Below are 23,690 nucleotides of genomic sequence, written 5' to 3'. Positions count from 1 at the left end.
AGGAAACAAGATTTATATTATTTATATAGGGTAAGTAAAGTTTATTTTGCTCAACTAACAATATAGAAAATAATTTGGAGTTATTTCTTAGGGTGACAGGTCCCCTTTAAGTTAACTTTTTGTATGTTATATAATGAACAATTCTTAGTAAATTTATTTTAGGTCTTTTTTTTTTTTTATTTTGTTAAATTTTTTAACCATTTGCCATATTTTTGCAATTCATTGCAGCTTTCATATGGGAGTCACTAACCCAAGCAGCCACAAAACTCCTGCTCCGGCTATAATTTTATTATTATTATATCTTATTACTTATCTTTCTATTCAGGCCTCTTATATTTAGATTTCATTCTCTCATTCAAATCACTGCCTGGTTGCTATGGTAATTTGGACCCTAGCTACCAGATAGCTGCTGAAATTCCAAACTGGAAAGCTGCTGAACAAAAAGCTAAATACATTAAAAACCATAAGTAAAAATAAAGACCAACTGAAATTGTCTTTGAATATCACACTCAAGATCATACTAAAAATAATTTTAATTCCCTTATATTCCCAATATTCAGTTTAGTGGGAGTGAGACAATACAGGGCACATAAGGCTTATGACATTTTAGGCACACAGGCAAAATTAGAAGCAGGAGGGGCAGAGTTCATAGTCTTACATTATTTTAGCCCTTTTTTATGGCACTCAGTATACAGATTGTTGCAGGCCCCAAAGACTTTACTATTTAAGCCTGAGGACTAATTGACTAATATGCAAGGATAGCAGGGCACTTATTTATAAAGGTGTGTAAAACTCACAATACATTATACACCATACAATTACACCAAGTAGAGGCACCATGTGCTTATGAGAGGAACCTTGCCTGGCTCAGGGTCATGCATATAGTAAGAAGAGAATCCACCAGCACATTGTATTTGTGAAAACAAAGGTGAATTATTAGCTCATAAGCATAAACCAAGCAGGCATGGTGTTAAACACATCACAACTCTACACTTGGGGGTATATTTATCATGCTGTGTAAAAAGTGGAGTGAAGCTTTACCAGTGATGTTGCCCAGGGCAACCAATTAGCAATTAGATTTCAACAGTTAAAAAACCAAAGCAAACAGCTGATTGGCTGCTATGAGCAACATCACCGGTAATATTTTACTCTACTTTTTACACAGCATGATAAATATACCCCTTGGTGTAAAATCATGGGTATCAACAAATCTGTATAATAAATGTGTAGCCAAGAAATTCTGGTACAGGTATGGGATCTATTATCCAGAATGCAGATAATCTGGATCTCCATAACTTAAGTCTGCTAAAAATGTTAAATATTAAATAAACCCAATAGGCTTGTTTTGTCTCCAATAAGGATTAATTATACCTTAGTTGGGATCAAGTACAAGGTACTGTTTTATTATAACAGGGAAAAAGGAAATTATTTTTAAAAATTAGAATTATTTGCCTATAATGGAGTCTATGGGAGATGGCCTTTCCGTAATTCGGAACTTTCTGGATAATGGGTTTCCGGATAAGGGATCCCATACCTGTATCAAAAATAGGTGGTCACCTGAAAAACAAACTGTAAAAATAAGTATAAAGTTGTGCTGCTTTTTACACAACATTTTTCTCCTGGTTTTATCTCTTCCTCAAATTTTACCATTGGCATCTATGGGTTACACACGAGGTGTGCACTGGTGTAAAATAATGGTGTAATTTCTGGAGTAAATCAAAACACACACCTTTATAAATAACGCAACTTTTAAATCTGTAATTAATTGTGCTCGCTGGTTTCAGAAATGGAGAAGGATGCTGTTAAAGAAGAACAACACAGGTTTATGAATATCACTTTCATTTTACACCACTTTTAACAGCATTTTTTTGGGGGGTGTGAAGAACTTTATGGTGCTAGTAAGACAACTGACGTTTCGGCTGAACAACCAGCCTTTGTCAAAGGACGATCCTATATGGATCGAAACACGTAGACTTTTTTGTTTAAAGTACTTGGATTTTTTTAATGGGTACACATTGCGTGCGGACAGGTGTTCATTTTTTAGGGCACGTGGATGAGTCTATTTACTTAAATTCCATGAAAATACAATTTTGTTTATGTGACACTGAGCATTGTTGACAGGTGATTGTTGACATTGTTGACAGGTGATTGTTGACATTGTTGACAGGCGAAACATCATCAGATCCGCCACACACCATTCAGGGCTGAATCGGCAGGTAAGGAGGTAGAAACAATAGGATTTCTACCTCCTTCTGCCGATTCAGCGCTGAAGGGAGATTTTGGTCAGGCGCCTTCTATGGCGCCCGATCAAAATTTTCAAACTGGTCCAATCGGCGAGTCGGCCGACTCGCCGACATACCACACACACACAGAATATTGTACGAAACAAGGTTTTGTACGATATTATCGGTGCGTGTATGGCCACCTTTAGCCTTCTGTTTCTGAGGTGATACTGACTGAATATGCACTACTGCAGAAAATGTCAGTCACAGAAATACTCCTGTGTCAGGCAAAACCCCTGCTATTTATCATAATGGATCCGTTCATGTTTTACTTTTCTAATATACTTACCAAACATCATCAGACTGTGTTTGGCAGCAACTTTTACTTCATCCTTGTCAGTTTGGCACAGAAAGATTAACTGGTCAATACTCTCTTTAGCCTAAAGCAGGAAAAAAAATGAAGAAAAACATCTCCTTATGCTTAGTCTTTGTTTTTTGCTGTATTTTTTCTTTTTATACTGTACATCAAACTACCTAACTGTAAAAATTGTTAGAATTAGTGGATTTGAACAAAACTTCAGAAAATCCCCCCAAAGCTTGCATTTACAGCATCTTACTTTCCACATATGCACGGAATGGCTAAACCAGTGTTTTTCAACCTTTTTTGGGCAAAGGCACACTTGTTTCATGAAAAAAATCACGAGGCACACCACCATTAGAAAATGTTAAAAAATTTAACTCTGTGCCCAGCAGCAGTGCCCCCCTAGTACATTGGTGCCAAGAGCAGTGCCCCCCTAGTACATTGGTGCCAAGAGCAGTGCCCCCCTAGTACATTGGTGCCCAGCAGCAGTGCCCCCCTAGTACATTGGTGCCCAGCAGCAGTGCCCCCCTAGTACATTGGTGCCAAGAGCAGTGCCCCCCTAGTACATTGGTGCCCAGCAGCAGTGCCCCCCTAGTACATTGGTGCCAAGAGCAGTGCCCCCCTAGTACACTGGTGCCCAGCAGCAGTGCCCCCCTAGTACATTGGTGCCCAGCAGCAGTGCCCCCCTAGTACATTGGTGCCAAGAGCAGTGCCCCCCTAGTACATTGGTGCCCTGCCTACGGCACACCAGGCAACATCTCGCGGCACACTAGTGTGTCGCGGAACAGTGGTTGAAAAACGCTGGGCTAAACTATGCGGCCTGTAAGCCGCATATAAAATACTTTTGAGAGAAGTTTGGTTTCCTTAGTACTGCCTTATTGCTGTGTAATTTATTTTAAATGAATGCAACAATGGGTATGTAAACTGTTGCTTTAGTTTAACACATTTCAATTAAATAAAATGTTATGAGTGTTAATTGCCCTTAAAAACACAACACAGTCCCTTAACCCCAGGATAATACACACTTATGTAGAATTTAAAAATATCTGTTATTCTACTCCAAACGTCCAAGAACTTTTTACTAGTCCCAGTGCTAGATTAGATATGGGAGGCCCCTACGCTACACCTTTCACTAGCCTACCCTTCTAGGCAGCAGGCTGCACGTGTGCCTAGGGGTCCAAGTGTGATCAGGGGCCCATCTAGCTTTTATTAAATGTATTATTTCTCTATCTGAGTCTTGTTTGTGGGTGGCACTGGTCAGGTGCACCATGCACCTTGGGCAAGGCAGGCATGAGGCATTTTATCTTCAGGTATCCAAAGTATACAGTGTAAGTCTAGAGGCCCATGCAAACTCTTTCATCAGTGCCTCAAACACCAAGCTAACCCCACAATGCTATGTATATTTGGAAAGCAGGGTGCCTGAAAAAAAACAATGAGAGCTATTAAATTATTGTTTCACGAAATGGTTGGTTTTATCAACATTAAAAAATTATTGAAATTAACTTTCCTTTTGGGCCAATCTCTGCTCCGTGTAGCTGCACTCAGGCCGAATCTGTGGCTGTCAGTACAGCTACACATGTACAGTTCTGCAGAAGAGAGCAGGTCCACTTCTCCCCACCTGCCTACAAAAAGCAGAGCCAATTATGTGACTTTGACCTTAAACACTGAAGTGTACCCCTCCAAAAAATATCCTATCATAGAAACTACAGGTCATTTCAAACCAAAATATGCTTTCTAAACAGCAGGACCATCATGTGTAAAACATTTTAGGGCGTTTTAATTTCCTGGTGTCACTGACCATTTGAGGGGGAAAAAAAAAAAAAGACACAAACTTTGGAGAAACATAAAAATGAATTTCATACCTTTACACATCCTAGTGCAGCACATCCTGCAGCTCTTGTCTGTACATCTTCATCTTCCAGCTGCTCCAAGAAACACACAAGTGCCTAAAAGGAAACAAGCACGAGCAACGTATGGTTAATAGATAAAAGTTGTTTTTATAGAGTTATGTGTATTTATATATAGTCATACAACATAATTGTGCTTTACTTTGATTGTTACAACAATTACCCATGTTATTACAATAAGGGGTTGCAAGAACTATGGGAGCTCTTTGTTTTTCTCTGGATCCATATGCCAGCTTGCATATTGAGCAGTTAAGCCAAATTAAACAACTACATTTTTAGTTCTTGCATGTAAACCTTAGTTTGCACTAACATAAATTTTAAGCAAATATACAGAGGAAAATGTGAGGTTTTTAAACCTGAAAGATTATCCTCTCTTATTTTTGTGGAGCAGCATACACTTGTCTTTAGTACAAGGCCATTAAACAGGCCTTGCATTTAAAACTAACTTTCAGGATAAGCCCTATGGATGAGGCTCATATTATTCCCAGGTATGAATTGCGACAAAGGCAAGTGCCATAACATTGGAGGCAGTACAGCTTAGTGGTTATCTCTGCTGTCTTGCAGTACCGGAATGTTAAATATGGTTTACACCCAAAAGCAAGTGCCATAATGCTGGAGGCAGTACAGCTTAGTGGTTATCTCTGCTGTTCTGCAACACTGGAATGCTAAATATGGTTTACACCAGGGAACTATCTGCAGGGAATGTGTACAGGCCAGTTTATTAGCTCGTGAAGAATTCAGAAATCCAAATGGAAGCTCCACCAGGGCAGGAACTGATGTAAACAATGAAGCTTCTCTGCCATCTGTGCCACCCTACCCCTCAAGCAGTGTCTCCCCTTCAATATATTTAAAAACAAAACATGCCTGCATGGCAAACCCTACTTTTAGAATTACTGAAGCAAGATAGCAGCTCCCAGTAGATATCAGAGTAGCACTCAATAGTAAGAAATCCAAGTCCGGCTTGGGACTTCTACAGTTACATGGGAGTAGGAAAAACAATAGGTTATCTGAAAGCAGTTCTAATGTGTAGCGCTGGCTCCTTCGGAAAGCTCAGACTCAGGCACAATGCACTGAGATCGCGCCTACACACCAATATTACAACTAAAAAATAATATATTTGTTAGTTCAAGAATAAAATTTTAACTGGTAGAGTGAACTATTTGCTGTGTAAAAAGTTTAAATAAAAAGTATACCATAAAAATCATGACAGTAGCCCTTTGTGTTTACTAGTGAAATCTTTCTCTGTATATGTTAACTGTTTGGTCTTGTATTTCTATGCCTTTACTCTGTGTAAGGATCTATTTAAATAATAATAATGCCCATCCAGACATGCAGGGAACCAAGGCAGCACTAAAGATTGCATACAAAGAAGTGCAGGTAAGAACTATAGATACAAAAACCAAGACAGCCTTAAATTATCAGCAACATAAGCCAATGTGACGCTCATCTCTACTCCGATCCATTATTGAAGGTCACAGATTAAAGGAGAACTATTCCCCCCCCCCCCCCAGCTATGAAAGCCCCCTTAACTGGCTTGTCTCGACCCCCTTCACCTCTCCATTATCACATAGTCTCTAACTTTAAAAACTGTCCCTATCGCAAACCCCAACCTAAAAGAGCAGAGTAGCACATCAGCGTACCTGGGCGACATCTTCAGGTCTCTCTGCCGATACAAACCCCCCTTGCGCATGTACAGTTGGTGGTAGCACGGAATCAGCTTAAACTGAGCATGAGCAAGCAGGGTCCGTGTTGGCAGTGAGACCCAAAGAATGTTCACTTGGAGGGAAGATGTCGCCCAGGAACGCTGCTGCGCTTACTGTGCTCTTTTAGGTTGGGGTTTGCAATAGGGACAATTTTTTAAAGTTAGAGACTGTGTGTTAAGGGAGAGGTGAGGGGGGTCGAGGAGGAAGGCCAGTTAAGGGGCCTGTCATAGCTGGGGGGGGGGGGGGGGGGGAGTTTGCGTAGTTCTCCTTTAAGACAGAAGCAATAAATTGCTGCTTACCCTTTCCCGAAACTTTTGGTTTTCTGAAAATCCTCTAAGAAGTGATGTTACAGCTGCAATGACTTTGCTGTTCCCGTTAGTAAGAAGCAAGCTCAGAGCCTTGAACCCTTCTTTTTGCACGCTACTCTCAGGTATCCGTTTCAAGGCTTTCAAAACCACATTCTGATCATCTGCATTCAAATTCTGCACAAACTGTTCTATAGAAGGAAAGGAAAGTTGGATGAAGTAGGTGCACAAACAACCTAAGAAAAGCACAGCAATAAAAATAGAGTATACATTATGTTAGGCAAATACTATAGGCAACAACGATACAATGTTCAGAACAGGCAATATTCACTGGACTCATGTTGAAAAAGGGGTATACTATCCCTTTAATGGCCACTAAAAAAAAACCAAAAAAAACCCCAATTTTGACGTGTAAGGCAGTGAAATAACCATGCCCATGTTTTTAATTAAAAAAATGCTGGTGCTTGCAACACCAATATAAGTTGCATGCTTTGTGAGTGTGGAAAAGGCTTTGTGAGTGTGGAAAAGACATCACCATGTAGGCTATCCTTACTAAATCTGGATTTATGATACTGGAGCTAAACCTGTTTGAAGAACATGGACATTATGCATCCTGACTGGGTCTACTGAATCTCTCTCTCTCTAATTGTATGTAATAGCAAATTAGTAAATACAAGGCAAATCAACATTTTAATGTTAAAGTTAAACATAATGTTAAAATTTAAGGGTATTTAAACAAAAAGGGCCTTTCCTAAAAGGAATCAATCAATACACAATTTTAGAAATGGTTAATCAAAACCCAGAAACCTATTATAATTCAGCATACCATTTATTTCATATTTTGCTTGCTTACTTTATTGGAAATGAGAAGATTTTCAACAAATTTAAAATTAGTCCTCTTAAAATAACCAATTTAAGTTTATACAAATAAAAAAAGCTCCCTGTGTACCTTCTTTAGCCAAATCAATGATATAGGAATCCAGCGCAGTGACACTTAGAGATTCAAAATGGCTCCAGTACTGAAAGATTGTCAGCTGGTCAGTGTTAGTTGATCGGATTCTCTTTGCCAGCTTTCGGTCTAAAATCAGCTCTGCGAGTCCCACAAACACTGCACAAAAAAGTCAATCAGATACAGCTGTAACATAACTTCATTCTCAAAATAAAAATAAATTCCTATAAGTATTTGCAGACATTTCTATAGATGGTGTATAATAACAGTAGGCACAACAACCAATAGATGATCCATGCACATAGCAGCCGTATCGGGTTTACTGAAGGACAAATACAAAACCTACTGACTAAACCTCCTAAGAGGAGGAGAATGGATGTCCCTACCCCTTAGAACTTACACTCTAAGTGGGTATGTAACTTGCAGGCACAAATGCTGATATGAACATAAGTTTAGTAAACACTGGGCCAAATAATTTCTAGTGCTCCCAAAGGTAGACCTTTTTGAAGAGGCTGAAAGAGTGTTCCTGGGGAAGCTATTTGCCAGGGTGTGCTTGACACAGCATAGCTTGAACATGCATTTGAAGTTCAAAAACCTCTAGTGTGCATTTAGCTCTAGTCATGACATTGAAGCTGGCAACTGGAGTCTTAACAGTCTATTAGCTTTTCTGGTCTATACCACCACTGTTAAATACAATGCATCATCACTAGCAAGGAAAGCCCAAGGGATGACATGTTGTGGCTAGTTTGTAAAAAGTTAAAATAAAGATTTATTTTATGTAAATAACTGGGTAATGTTAGGTTCAACCAGCAGGTGGTTCCCTCTAAGGTTGGCCTGCAGGGGAGTCTATATAAGAAGTGGGAGAATGCTTTCTTTTGGTTTTCTTTTTGGTTCATTCTAGGGGTGAAAGATAGGTTTGCCAATAAGGACAGTCTGTTGATCTGACAAGGGGTGAGTATTTTGGGGTAGTTTAGAAGAGAACCTATGGGTGCTGTAGCTCGTGCAAAGCTTGGGCACTATGTGGGACACCAGAGAGAAACTGGGGGAAAGTTTATTAAGGAGAGGCCCTGTATGGCTAACAGTGCTCTGCTTGTGCATTCCCATGTGACCGGGGTTGCTGGAGGAACAATGAGTGTAAGGAGATCCTTGACTTTGCAACCAGTGTCCCGGGCTGAAACCTGCCTTCCAGCTGCTTAATAAAATTGTGCCTGGTTCATCGCATTACTGTGTATTATACTTGCTTCTTACAGTAAATACTGTCCAGCTTCATCTCACTGTAATGGGTGTCTGCCAGCCACGGGTAGCCCTGTTACAAGCTATGTGAGAATAAAGCCATAAAATAGTCAGAAAAATAAATCCACTCAATTTTGGTAAGCAACTGTATTGGGTGAGGTTTTAATTATTTTTCCCTAAAGTTGTTTATATACATTAATTTGTATTATACAATGGTTTGTATAACACACTCATGCTGTTAGCCGCTGGCACTTTTTACTTGGTCTCACTGGCTCTTAAATGGGTCACCTATGGCTGATGACTCAACATAAGGTTGTTTCAGGCATTTACAGTTCTCCAAAGCAAGGGGCCAGGTTTTTTCATTCATGGATAGCTGATCAAGCTTTTCCTAATGTAAACCATACACAGTTACAGTCTATCTCAGCACTCTTCCCTAACAAAAAAGAGCAACAGCAGGTTTCCTTGTGTGTGCTACTATGGACTCCCAATTTCTATGGAAAGTGCAAACTGTCTGATATCCAACACAGTGCGCCTCACTGGCAGCACCTCAAGTTCTTTGGACAAACCAGAGCCATACACGCTGTATCCTTAACAGTGGCTTTACCCCCAGCAGGAGTAAATTAATAAATAATCAAAGTAAATTAATAAATAATAAAAATCAAGCATTCAGTACAAAGTTGATACCTACCTGCTTCAGACATCCCTAAATATAGAGCATTCACTTGTTCGCCATAATGTGATGTCAAGGTTTCTAAAAATGTTTCAGCAGAGCACAAGAAGACATTTTGAGGCTGTACACATTTACTCCAAAATGCTAAGACTCCATCCTTAGGGACTGAAAACTGTACAACTGAAAAGATTGATAAAAGAATTAGCCTTGGAGCTTTGACAAGTCACTTTATGTTGAACAACTGTATCTTTCAGAAGCAGAACTAGCACATACTTGCTATTGTAGTTATTTTGTTTTGCTATATATACTATCACTATGATACAGCAGAATTTAGTTGATAGATAACACTATTGTTTAAAATAATTAGAAAAGGAAACTAAATTTCATGCACACTCCCCGAGAACAGCACTAGCCACAAATCCAGTGAAAAGTAAAATATATCACATGGTTCACCTAAAACCAAATAGTGAACTTCCCATCTAAATATACACACAAAGGGGCGTATTTATTATGCTGTGTAAAACTAATTCGCCGAAAAAATGGAGTAAAAAGCTGTGTAAAATAAATGGAAAAGATCACCATCTGAACGCCAGATATTACGCCGTTATTTTCCATAAGTTCCGGTGGTAGAAAAAACGCGTAAAAGAATGACGCCGATTTTACGCCATTTTTACACGCTGAAGCCTGGCAATGTGTGGCGAATTTTCTCGCCGTTTTTACACAGCATAATAAATATGCCCCAAAGTGTGTTGGCTCCAGTGCGATCAGCCTGCGTTTTTTAGGCAAACGGAGAGAAGCGGATCTGCTCTCTTCCGCAGCTCTGGGTATCTGCAGGCAAAACAAAGCAGATCTGCTTCTCTCCTCCTGCCTAAAGAACACAGGTTGAGTGCAGCAGAGCTAACACTGTGTGCCCTTGCCCTTAGGCTTCCTACTTCAGACAAGCGGACAAAGTGGCATAAACCAGGGAAGGCCAGTATTTAAAGGATGGTCATAGGCCACATAAGTCAAGCAGGATACGCGGAGTACACTGAGTTTGTATGGTGGGTATTTTTTAAGCACAACCATCTGCCATGCTCAGCTGCTTTTTACAATTCCTCATCCTCCTGTCCCACTTTCTGTAGATGTTTTGCAACTCACTTTCCCTTCCTTCCCTTGTAATTTTCAACCTCCTAATTCTGTACATTTGTTGCCCCCCCCCCCCCCTTCTCTTAGCTTTTTACCCTGCTATGTTGCTGCACATCTTTGTTGCCCAAGGATATGTACATACAAATTTATTCTCTCATATACATTTGTTTCCTGGTTATGAGGAATCATTAATCAAAGAGAGTTAAATTAAAATATACATTTATTAACAAGAGCTTTTTCTACACATATCTACAATAATAACAAATATGTAAAATAAATACAAAAACAACACTGAATCTACATAGAATTAATTACAGATATTTAAATGGATAATATCAAATGTGGATATGTTACATCTACCCCCCTGCTTCTCTCATCCTAACAGTGGGTTGCAGTCTGTGTCCTTCCTGGAGGAACTTCAGGAACTACTTAACTCAAACCTAACCAATTCTGTTAACCTAGAGACAGACCATAAGGTTGTGTGTGAAAATCAGATTAATCAAGTAGGTTAATTTCAGGGAGTGAGGCACTCCATTCAGTAATCAGGACAGTGGAATGTAGGAAATGGGTTTAAAGCTCTTGCTGCACTTGTTATTTTGATACTTTCTAATATGTACTGTCCAACCCTCAAATCTGCTTTTCATTTTGCTTTTCCATATATATTCATTTATCCACTTCATCTGTTTTATGCAAGGTCCTAGTCAACCACACTCCAGATTTCTACACTTGCTCCCTGGTCAGCTAATTAAAGGAGGGGGTGGCAAATGTCAGGCACCCCCAGTGACTTTAATCGCTTACCTTTTCTCCTGGGCTGGTGAAAACCGCACCAGGCTGGGTTAGCTGCAGCAAGTGATTCCTCTTCCTTCTTTTTTCTGAATCCCAGGGCTGGCGCATATGCAGTAGAGTGAAAAGGGCGATTTTTTTGTTAAAATTTGGCTTTTCACTCTACTGCACATGCGCACAAAGACAGAAAAAGGAGACACTTGCTCACAGGTACCCCGGGCTGGTGCTGTTTTCTTCTCACAGGAGCACCAGCCCAGGTTAAAGGTAAGCAATTAAAGTCACTGGGGGTTCCTAAACATTTTGGTACCCCTCCCCAGTGACTTAGCCTTTCCTTTTCGTTTAAGTCCTATCTACTACCTCAAACAACTTTTTTTGTGATTTCTCCAAATGTTTTTTAGTCCTCTCTGCCCTTCAACAACATAGGGAAAATGGGGAGGTTTGAACAGCAGCAGAACTAAGCTTTGCAAATAGCTTGTATACTGTAAGATCATACAAACAGGTTTGCTCCGTTACAAAACTGAGAAATAATATTAAATTGAATAACTTTTTTCTTACCTTCATCTGCATTGTTTGCTGTTCCTGATTTTTCCTTTATAAGCCTGCAGATTACCTTTAAGATCTGAGACTCTCTCATCAGCTTATCAAGTGCGTACATCTCTCGGCAGCGGAGAGGCCCAAACTTGCCTAAATGCTAAAGTAAGCAAAAAGAGAAATAAGCCTGTGGCATTACCAATCAATATGGACTTTATGCAATAGATCAGTGTACTCTCTAATTTTCTTTAGGCTGTATTAACCCAAAAATATATTTTGCATACAATTTTTTTTAAACTATGTATGTTGGTTTAATTTTTGGTGCACAGCTTAGAAGGAACATTACTTAATGCAACATATGCCCATGAAAAGCTCATGCTTCTCCAGTTCAAATAAAAAGTTAAACTATGATGTTGAGTTGATCCTGCTGTATGTTCTCAATTAATGGACAACTAAAGCTCCGCAAAGTATTGGGCTAGAAATGCTACACCTTATGTTTTGGTCTTCTCTTCACACCCAAGACACCCATATCTCCAAAAAGGTTCCACAGTAGCTCCACAACTCCTTTTCAGCTGGATTACCAGCTCTGAGGTGCTGTCAGTCACCAGAACGTAGGGACTGACTCAAAGTATATTATAGTCTATTGTGATGTTCAGGTCAAGAAAAACTCGACCCGCACCTGACCCTAACCCGTCCGCTCCCAAACCGAATCCTACCCGATCTGTCCCGTATTTATAGACCTGCGGCAGACACACACACCTATAAATACAAAACCCAGAAGAAGACCCTAACCCGTCCGCTCCCAAACCGAATCCTACCCGATCAGTCCCGTATTTATAGACCTGCGGCAGACACACACCTATAAATACAGAACCCAGAAGAGGCAGCCGACAGTGTTAGGTCGCAGACTGGGAGGGCAAGCAGAGCCCCCATACCATCACAGATGGTGGCTTTTGAACTGTGTGCTGATAAGCCAGATGGTCCTTTCCTTCTTAAGCCCAGAGTAAGCTGCATTCATGATTTTCATGAGACCACAGGATATAGTTTTCCACTTTGCCTTCGTGCATCTAAACTTGGGCCCACAGGAGGCGGAGGTGTTTCTGGATCATGTTTATATAGGATTTCTTGCATGATAGACCTTGCATTTGTGGATGAAGCAATGAACTGTGTTCACAGGCAGTGGTTTTTTGAAGTATTCCTGAGCCCATGCCGTGATTTCCACTACAGAGTCATGTCTGTTTTTTGTCTGAGGGCCTGAAGCCCGTAGCCATGCAATACTGGCTTATTGGCTTAGTTCCTTGCCTTTGGCCTTGTTCCTTCTGGGACATCACGCGCAACGTAGTGGCGTGTTTAAGTACGGTGCCTAGGGCAGTGCTGAATCTAAATATGACCAAGAATATATTTTTTAAGAAACATTGCAGCAAGGGCAATGGTACACTCAACAATATCAGGTATTATGTCAGCTTGGCAGAAAAATACAATATTTAGCAACGCTCTCCATTCTGAGAAAAGGAGAATCTTGCCTAATTGTGCAGATCCAACAAAATAGTATATTTTATCTAATTCTACCAAATAATATAATTTACTAATTCTACCTACCTTGTAGCTAAGCAATTCTACCAATATTTTTGTACTGATGGGAAAAATGCTAAACAGGTTAACTAGAATTAAAAGGTAACTCACTTTTTCTATATCTATTAGATCGTAAGTTTTTTTGATCAGGACCCTTTTTCCCCTTTATATGTTCAATGTATACAGACATATATTGTACAGCAAGGCAGAAGATGTTGGTTTTTTATAAATACCTAATAATAACAACAATAATATTAATATGTAAGATTGATTCCATTACATTTTCACACAGATAATTAAGTATTTAATACACTGGGGTGTATTAATTAAAATCGGATGTTGCCCATAGCAACCCATCAGATCTTTGCTTGAGTTTTCTAACTTGTAGGTGACCATTTAAATTAATTGCAGATTGGTTGCTATGGGCAACATCACCGGTAATGCTGGTTTCCAGTTTTAATTAATACACCTCTGGGTCTGACACAAAGTGGTAACACCTACCAGCAGAAGTCTGCAGCAGCTGTTGAGATGCATTACCAGTGCCCTATCAAGGTGCTCATTGCCAGTGCTCAAAGCTCCAGAGCTTCCTTCAGAAGCACTGCATACTCCAGCATCCTCCACATGGTCCTCACTTTGTGTAGAAACTTCTACTGGCAAACAGTTGCAATTCAGGTTCCTGGTGTAATGAACAATGGCATGGATTGGTTAGGTATGTATATAATACAGTATGTAGTAGCCAAAAATGTATAACATATTTTTTAATCACAATTTTAATAACCAATATAGTGCCTCTACAGACACATTTTGAGTACTGGCGGCTAAAACTTCCTTTCGCCCATATCTGAATCATTTTCTCATGAAAATTCATGTATTAAGTTACTATGTTGGTCTTTGAGAACCTTGTTAAGGAAAATGTACATGCTAACAAACAGTAAAAAAGTCAAATCAAGACATATATATCCACATATATTCAGAAAAGCTCTCTGCAAGATGCAGGAATATTTTTGGGCATTATAAATTTACCATTATCGGTTTGCTGCCTCCTGATATGATAATGATCCAATTTATACTACTGGTAATGACAATGGAGTATAATGTGGTATACAAACTACATACTGTTTATGATCAGATACTGCTTCTGCTTTGATCCTAATTTAACATACCGCTTTACTCAGCAAGGATTTACCACTTCATTTGCTCGAGCATTGCACACACTTTATGATTATGCAATTTTGTTGCATCATGGTATGTTTACTTCCCTAATTTGTATCTAGTATAAGTAAATATAGAGCAACTGGACTTGCAGAGTAATCATTGGAGATGTTTCACTACTCATCTGAGCAGCTTCTTCAGTTCAACTGACTGGTACGGAAAGTCCTTGGCATATAAACTCTTCCACTAATTCAGTCACAATGGTGCATTGTAACTCTTCAGAGAGGTGAAAATTTAAACCCACAGAGGTTATGAATGCTGTGGGGTTACTGTGATATATGATTACCAAGGTAAAGTGGTAAAGTGGTGTCACTTGTGAGAGTTGCATGAATGGATGCAAGTACAGATGTTAGAACAGCACTGTATGTAGCAGACAGGTGGTGTCAAGGCCCCCACCTCTGTTTAGGGATGGATTCTCCACCTTAACATGAATGGCTTCTTTTACACCTCGTTTAAACCAGCGGTCTTCTCTGTCCAAAATGTGAGCATTGCTATCTTTAAAGGAGTTTCAAAATGTTCAAATCTAAGCAACTTTCATTTGTTTTTTTTTGTTTAAGTACAGTAGAAGCCCAATTTAACGTCCCTGAACATTACATTTTCCCAGAATTATTGCAAAGTTTTCACAGTCCCACACAAGCAATTTATGTTATTTCCTTCCTTGCATTTTACATTTTACCAGAATTTACCCCATTTTGATGTGGTCCCCTTGCTGACATAACATCAGGGTCTACAGCATTTGCCTTCCACTTCTGCCTCTTTCTAATTTACAATTTAAAATACAATTTGGTTGTTAGGCATCAAAAATCTATTGCTGTGTAAGCATTTACTTTCTATTACTTATATTTTTATTCAGGACCTCTCCTATTCATAGAAATAATAATTATTTCTCCTAATAAAAATGTACCCTAAGTTGGAAGTAAAAATAAAAGCAGATGGAATGTGCAGCACATACAAGATACAGGTATGGGACCTTTTATCCAGAATGCTTGGAAACTGGCGTTTATCGGATAAAGGGTCTTTCCGTAACTTTTAGCTTAAGACTGCTAAAAAATTATTTAAAGGTCAATTATACCCAATAGGATTGTTTTGCTGCCAATAAGGATTAATTATGTCTTAGTTGGGATCAGGTATAAGGTACTTTTCAATATTCCACAGAAAAAGGAAATCATTTTTAAAAATGCAAATTATTTTATTCAAATGGAGTCTACAGGAGATGGCCATCCCATAATTTGTTGCATTTTGGATAATGGGTTTCCAGATAACGAGCATTGCTGCTTAAAAATTGGTTAGTTTTTACCAATTTAAAACACAGATTAAATTACAGATGAATAAATACCTCAGTGAAAAAGGAAAAGCAACATTGACATTTTAACATGTATACACATGCAAGTGTAAAAGAATCTGGGTATGTATTTCAAACAAAAGCAGTTACATATTGAAGACAGTGCTGAGGCCCACCTTTCATTACAACCTTCTTCATCTTCAGAGCACTCAGAATCTTCCATGTCAGACGTGGTATTCAGAAAATCAAAGCTCTCAAGTGCATTTTCTACAGTAAGACTAATGCTAGAAGCCCGGCTACGGAAAACTCCCTGTCTCTGCTACAGATATTGAGAAGAAATCAAAACAGAAAAACACAACAAGATTAGTCAATGGACTAATGATAATTTTGAGACACTCTTTATGCCCCAGCTACTTGATCCTTATCTTATGTAGGACAGAGATTTTCCTCCCATGCACCTGCTAAAATTTTCTCCAGCCTTATGTTAACCTGACTTTTGGTTTGGGGCCCATTACCTCTTGCTGTATATAATGTATTTGGGACTTAATTCACACACTGCTTTTAATAAAAGTTGGGTGCTATGATCCTAAAGCAGACTAGTGTATTCAGCACAGAAACACGGAGCAGCTGAATCATTCAGGTAGAGAGAGCTATTATTTTGCTAACAGTCCATTGTTTCGAAGCCAGGCTCAACAAACAAGACATTAGCTGATACATGCTATATGCCTGTCATCTGCTTTGACAGCACAGGTGAAAAATACCTTGTGTGCTATGGTCTTAAGTTTCAGCTTTGTTTACTTTAGGTATCTGTCCTGTGCTTTCATGCCAAATGAGAGTTTCTTAAAGGAGACATATTGGATAAATGGGAAAAAAAAGGTAATTTTGTAGGCAATTATGAATAATATACAGTGCTGGTTTCCCTTTGGGCTAAACATTAACCCTATCTGTAACAATGGCCCCTTTATTGGAGCTCCCTATAGATCCTATCGCTTCTCTGTCCAGTGTGAAATGAAGAGTGGGTGTGTCCTAACGGTCCCTGCCAGAAGCACAGTAGGAGGGGGAGAGCCAATCACAGCCCTGCACTCACACAGGCTTCAGTTCCCTATCAGGTCATCCTAGCTGCTGACTGGTTCCTATCCTACAGTGCAGGGTACGAAGGGCCGCCGGCTCCCCAGCTCATCCAGAGAATTCAGCCAGCAGGAAGTGGCACAGATGGGCGGGGCTAGTGGGGTTTTTGTAGAATTTCTCAATAAATCAGTCAGAAACACAACTTTTTAAGCACAATCCTTCTATATCTAGAGGAGTATAATTCCCTGGTACATTCATAATTTTTTATAGGATATGTCTCCTTTAAAACAGGATTACCAGAGACACCTCAGTCACTGCAGACTAACAACTTTTCAGTTAAACCAGTCCACTATTTTTGCCAGTCACTCTAATAGTAGTGTTAAAGAGGTCTGATAAAAACCTGTTAAGCTTGAATATTGCTGCAACAAAATTGTGGCACATTATACATCCTGTAACAAGTTTTATCTTTTAACTCACCATCAGAAGATCTTCCAAATGTTTCAATTCACGTTCAAGACCTTGCAGTTCAGGGAACTGACCTCGGTAATCATCCAGAGAGGAGTTTAAAGAACTGATGGCCTCATCAAGACCAGTATCCACAGGTGTCAACTTTACAACATTAGAGGTAATTACATCCACAGTGGTGTTTTCCTGCTCTTCTATTACAGTGTCCAAATAAGAAAAATGAGCAGGAGGTACATCCAGCAATACCTCCACCAACTGTTCCACGGCAGGCTTAGGCTCCTCTGTATTAGGAGTCTGCAGTGCTAGGGTGCTTTCCTGGTAGTCTAAAGAACATTTCATAGTTAGGTTGTCAGCATCCAATTCCTGTATAGTTTGCAATTCTACAGTGCTAGGTAAAACTGCAGACTCCTCAGAGACCGGTAAACCAACAGCAGCATCTTGTGGGATGAAGGCAGTATCCTCAGGTAGTGTGATTATAGTATCATCTAAAGTTTGGGAATCTGAGAAGGCAGCATCAAAGCTGACTTCACTAATATGGCTTAATGTTCTCGAGTAAACCGCATGACCACTAGCTGAAATGTCTTTGTCCACAGATATTTTATCTGTATTTGTGACCATCTCTTCATTTTCTCCCTGGCTGTTGTTATCTAAGTTCATGCTCAAGGGCTCTACAGTCTGAGAAAATGCTATCTCAATATCTGGAGGAGCGGCTTGAACTTCAGGTTGAACTATGGTTTTTTGTGCATGCCGTCCATTGCTTGACAACTGCGGACTAGAGGAATCATCAGAAGATTCTGAAGAAACAGACCACGCAGCTCCATTTTCCATATCCTCCTGTCTCCTTAGCATATTCTAAAAAGAAAACAAATCTTTATAGGAAATATACATTTTCATTATTGGATAATGTATGCAATGCAATCACTTAAAACTCTGGCAGCAATACATTACATGCATAAAGGAGATAATTATATAGTGTTTTAAGAAATTATAACATAGGAACATTATCTACTAAAGTTTTTTCCTAAGGTTTATACCTTGTGGAGGCAATACTAACAAACAAATAAAGCAACTGAAATGAAATTTTAGTTGAACCTTCCCTTTTAAAAACTTGTTGGTGTTCTATTACTACCTAAAAATCTTTCTAAACTAATTCTACTTACAGAAATAATGAAGGGCCACTTATAAAGAGCCATACATTACAGAGATGTCTGCAGTGAACATTGGGGCAAAACACCATTAAGTGCTGTGCATAAACAACACTCCTTTACACCCTAGCACCAAAATGCAGCAGCAAGAAAGTACATTGCTGCTTGACAGGAGGTTGAGTTTATAGAGTTTTGTATAGTGGTGCAGTGGGTTTGATCTTCAGGCTGTGCATATTCAATTACAGATGATCCATACTTCCTGATTGTTGGTTATGTTTTTTTGATAAGTGTTTAAATAATAGTTAAACATCTACAAGGCATTTAAACCCCCACTGAGGCCAATATATAAAATAAAAGAACATGAAAACTTAGACTGAAGGGCTAGAGTGGTAGGTTGAGAGACCGAATCAGAAGTTTTAGAGGCAAGTGCTTGAGGGTGTTGAATTCAGGGTTTAGTAGTGGAAACTGTTTGGGGTACAAGATATATCTTTTAATACGTCTATCAAAGCCAGGGAACCACAAAAGTGTCCAAACTGGTGTATAAGCCGATCTGAATATAAGCCGAGGTACCTAATTTTACCTAAGAAAACGGGAAAAACGTACTGACTGGAGTATAAGCCTAGGGTGGGTAATGCAGCCGCTACTGCTAAGTTTCAATAATCAAAATAAATACCAATAAAATTACATTAATTGAGGCATCAGTGGGGTATATGTTTTTAAATATTTATTTCAAAGAAAAACAGTAAGTGAGCTCTGTAAGTGGAGAAGAGGGTCAACAAAAACAATATGGCATCAACAATGATGCCTTGAACTTAAGAGTACTACACCGCTTAGCTTAATCCTTCAAAACTGTATATAATTTATATAGAATATAAAGTGCAATGTCTAGTGCAGAATGGGACAGGTGAGGATAGTAGATGAAGATGAATTTGGGTGCGGGCCAGGGCACTGGAGGGTCTGGTTACGGGTGGCCTAATGGGGACCCATGGCACCCGACTCGAGTATAAGCCGAGGGTAACTTTTTCAGCACATTTTGGGTGCTGAAAAACTAGGCTTATACTCGAGTAAATACAGTGTGTGTGTGTGTATATATATATATATATATATATATATATATATATATATATATATATATATATATATATACACACACACACACAGAAAATAATAATCATCCGTGGCCAGCACACCCACGGATGATTATTATTTTCTGTATATACATAATTTTGGCTATGCATCCCGCAGAATATTGAGCCTTGGAGTGCGGACACCATTTGGATTGATATATTATATATATATATATATATATATATATATATATATAAAAATCTTCTTTTTTTTTTTTTTTGCTGAAATGGAAGTGGAAGAATTTGTCTTGCCAGCACAAAGCCCTGACCTCGACACCACTAAACAACTGCTGGATAAAATGTAGCAAAGCCACCAACAATGTTCAAATATGTAGTGGAAAGCTTTGCCAGAAGAGTAAAGGTTGTTATAGCAAGAAAGGGAGGATCATCATCATAATAACATCATTGCTTTCAGAATGGATTGTGTCTGTAAAATTTTGGCCGTATAGTACACAAACCAAAAATATGCTCAGAGCAAGCCTTATTCAACTTTTGTCGAACAAGGGTGTATAATACAGACCCTTTAAGAGTACCTGATTTACAATATCACATTAACCTACTTACATAAAAAGCCTGTTCTCGCAGTGAGGGTGTATCCGGAGGACTTGGATTGTATGTAGAGAACCTCTTATTTACGGTGGAAGACTTATTGACAGTGCTGGCTGAAGAAGGCTGATCCTCTTTGTCAAATGGGCTGCATGAAGAGAGAAAAAAAATGTATTACACTTACTACAGGGTATAAAGGCAACAGTTGTCAGGACTGTCTACCAGTGGATCTGAATAATCATAATTTTGACATAATTTTACTTGTTAAAATCAGGTTTGCACCTACAAGTCTCTTAAGGGGGCAGTTTACTATTTAGTACGTTAAATAATGTCCTATTCCTGTTTAAAAATACTTGTACATACTGCACACCTCAAAAAAAACAGCCATTAACACAGATAGCACCAAAGGAATAAAGTTCCAAAATTACAACCCGGTTTCTGTGCGCATTGGATAAATGTATGCAAAAAAAAAAGAAAATAGTACCCCATTCAAAATGCACAAACTGGCTTAGTCATTATAGAAAAACTGCCTACATATAGGCTAATATGGGTTATCCACATAACCCCCCCTACAAATTACAAGTGACACAAACTCTAATAAAAACAAAACATATAAGGTGACACCATATTAAATATAAGACATAAATGACAGTGACCCTAATGGCCAGGAACACTTTTCAAGTATTGAACCCAATAGTTGTGAAAATTGAGAGCACAACTCCAGCTTGTTCCATATCTTTTGAATTGTGAAACTAAAGAATGGAAATACTTAGGGTATTTACCAGAGAATGTTAGTATCTGTTCATCCATTTTTTAATACTTCATTTCTAAAGGGTGTTTAGCTATTAAAGCCTTTGACATGCAATAAGGGATAAACGCATGCCTTAGCTGAAGGGGGTTATAGTTCAACAGGTATGACTTGTTTTGGGAAATGACTTATGGTCTTAACTTAATCAAGGCTATAGTTACATTATACACAACATAAGTAATGTTAAATCTAAGGTGGTAAAATGAGTACACCAAAGCAGAACAAAAACCACCATTGTATCCTCCATTCCCAACCCCACATATTCCCACCTACTACCCCCCCCCCCCCCCAAAGTCTCAGGATATACTTCTAAGACAAGCCTATTAATTACAGGGCTTTGCTTATGTTACAATTGCATTTTCCTGGATTACAGACCATCACTGTTAATGCTACTAGTGTATGCAGCCTAAGTGCTTCCCACTAATGTTACCACAAAAAAAAAAAAAATATTCCCAGCTAATATTGGAGTAATTCACTCTTACTGACTACAATGTGACATAACTATAAAGGAAATTCAAAGAGATGCTGTGCCATCTGTGGCATTATATGACCAATATCTATATAGCTTAAATTGTTTATTTTTCAATAAGGGAGATGATAACTTGAGGAATGAAAGAGAAAAAGTAAATGAATAAGAATAGAAAATCAAAGACAACTGTAAAAATAGTATGTTAATAAAGGAGTGTTTTTTGCCTTAAATTCGGAATATATAAGGGATGAGGTATGTCCTACTGGTGTGGCTGCTTCCTTAAATATTTTTTTCCTAACTACTTTTATAGAAAATGATTTAATTAAATTGATTCAGCTGTTTTACAACCAAAGCCTCTGTTCTGTTTTTTTCTTACTGCACTTACTTCCAGCTGACTTCCAGACTGAGCTTCACTGTCCCCAAATCATTAATGTCAACAGCTACAACTTGAGGAAGAGCAGCAAAAAGATCTTTTGTTTCACAGGAGACACTCCCCACCACCACATGATTTGCCAGGCTCTTAAGTTCTGTTACCTGGAATTCAACAACAATTAATTTTTTTGAGGGGAAAAGACAGAACAATTTTTCAGAATCAACAAATACGTCTGCCACCAAAACCAAAAAATAATGAGGCTGATTGGATATTTTGTTGAGTGAAATAACAATTTTAGTCAAAGCCAGGGAACCACAAAAGTGACCAAACTGGTTCACAATATGACAGGGTTCCAGTGAGGGGCCTGTAACTGCGATATATATATATATCTTCACAACTAACACCTGCATGTCCAGGTGTTGGTTGTGAAGCTGCAAGCCAATCTCCGACACATGTAAATCACTATTTTAAAGCTAATTCATCTGTAAAAACAGGGACTGTTGCATAAGCAATCTATTTGTTGTCTTTACATGTATTGCAATTTAACAAATAATTTAACTTCCGTTGTACTTGCATCTTACTTGTAGTGCTTCCAAATTAGTAATGAAACAGAGGACCAGGGAATGTGCATGTCCCCCAGTGCTTGTTCTCATGCCTCCTAGAGGGGCACATACCAAGGTTTTGGGAACAACTGGCCCAGAATGGGCCTAATGAGCAGACAATGATATGACAAGCATACTATACATGTATGTTGAAATACATGTGAAATGTGTAAATGGAAAATATGCCTCCCATATGTTGTCATTCAGGTGTTAACATTCCATTAACACAGCATTTTTACCTTTATAGATAGAAACTCTGTAATAAGTGGGAGGAATACCATATCTTCACTGTCCCACACCTGCTTTCCATTTACTTCAATACGGCCCCTTAATTTCCACCGTTGCCGTCCATATTTCATAAATATCTGTGACACAAAAAACATGTCTGTATTAGCCAACAATTTGATTAAAAATGTTTATACTGCACAATACAATACAAAATATTGAGATTTATATATTATATAGCATTTTGGGTAAAAAAAAAACAAGGCAGGTTAATTGGCTTCTGACTAAATTGGACATAGTGCGTGAATGTGACAGGGGCCTACACTGTAAACTCTTCTGGGGAAGGCTGATGTGAATAATGTATAATCTCTGTAAAGCGCTGTGGAAATGCGTGGTGCTATATAAATACCAGCACATATATAAATACATTTTACAACACAAGTTCCCAACCACAGGCTCAAAAACTTGCCTGTAAAAAACTTGTCCGAGTATAAAATAAAAGCACAGAACCCAGAAAAAAATCTAAGTATTCACAGGACATACAAACTCCATAGATATAGTGACACTGATCAGAATTAAATATAGGACACCAGCAATGTAAGGTAGCAAAGCTATCCACTGTGCCACTATGTTGTAAACTTGCATTCATTTTTCAGTTGTAAAAGAAACCATACTTGATGCATGATATGTGAATATCTTGCATAACTCACATTTACAATACACCAAAACTTTTATTGAAGGAGTGAGGGAAGTGAGACTTTGATTTCTAGATTTTATTTCTAGATTTTAATGTTTAATGCTCACGCCACTGGACAGAGTAAATAAACAAGTAGGGGTGATTTATCAACGGTTGAGTTTGATTTTTTTCCTCGATTCAAGTTTTTTTGCACTTAAAAAAAACTTGAATTCGAGTTATGCTTCGAAAACTTGAATGTTTGGTATTTAAGTGCAAAAAAAACAAAAACTTGAATGTAAAAATTTGCCATGTTTTTGCAAGTTTTTTTTAG

General features: G+C 38.6%; 1 protein-coding gene across 4 annotated transcripts in view; it reads right to left on the bottom strand.

Moving 5' to 3' along the window:
- ripor1 (RHO family interacting cell polarization regulator 1) overlaps positions 1-23,690 on the bottom strand; it is a 76,780-nt gene that overhangs the window by 4,592 nt on the left and 48,498 nt on the right. For 2 of the 4 annotated variants that reach the window (XM_004913506.4, XM_031900705.1), the window contains exons 10-21: positions 22,698-22,823; positions 21,869-22,017; positions 20,225-20,354; positions 17,401-18,240; positions 16,032-16,174; positions 13,863-14,037; positions 11,814-11,949; positions 9,369-9,530; positions 7,448-7,606; positions 6,493-6,689; positions 4,446-4,529; positions 2,572-2,662 (exon numbers count right to left, since the gene is read on the bottom strand). In XM_004913506.4, coding sequence (XP_004913563.2) covers positions 2,572-2,662; positions 4,446-4,529; positions 6,493-6,689; positions 7,448-7,606; positions 9,369-9,530; positions 11,814-11,949; positions 13,863-14,037; positions 16,032-16,174; positions 17,401-18,240; positions 20,225-20,354; positions 21,869-22,017; positions 22,698-22,823 — 2,392 coding nt within the window. Of the gene's footprint in view, positions 1-1,729; positions 1,800-2,571; positions 2,663-3,378; positions 4,206-4,445; positions 4,530-6,492; positions 6,690-7,447; positions 7,607-9,368; positions 9,531-11,813; positions 11,950-13,862; positions 14,038-16,031; positions 16,175-17,400; positions 18,241-20,224; positions 20,355-21,868; positions 22,018-22,697; positions 22,824-23,690 lie in introns of those variants that run through there. The other 2 variants (XM_031900706.1, XM_031900707.1) reach the window with 2 other exon arrangements.

This window comes from Xenopus tropicalis, chromosome 4, assembly GCF_000004195.4.
Source record: "Xenopus tropicalis strain Nigerian chromosome 4, UCB_Xtro_10.0, whole genome shotgun sequence".
NCBI lineage: Eukaryota > Metazoa > Chordata > Amphibia > Anura > Pipidae > Xenopus > Xenopus tropicalis.
The sequence above is the reverse complement of the archived record's forward strand: the minus strand, read 5'-3'. Positions and strand labels throughout refer to the sequence as shown.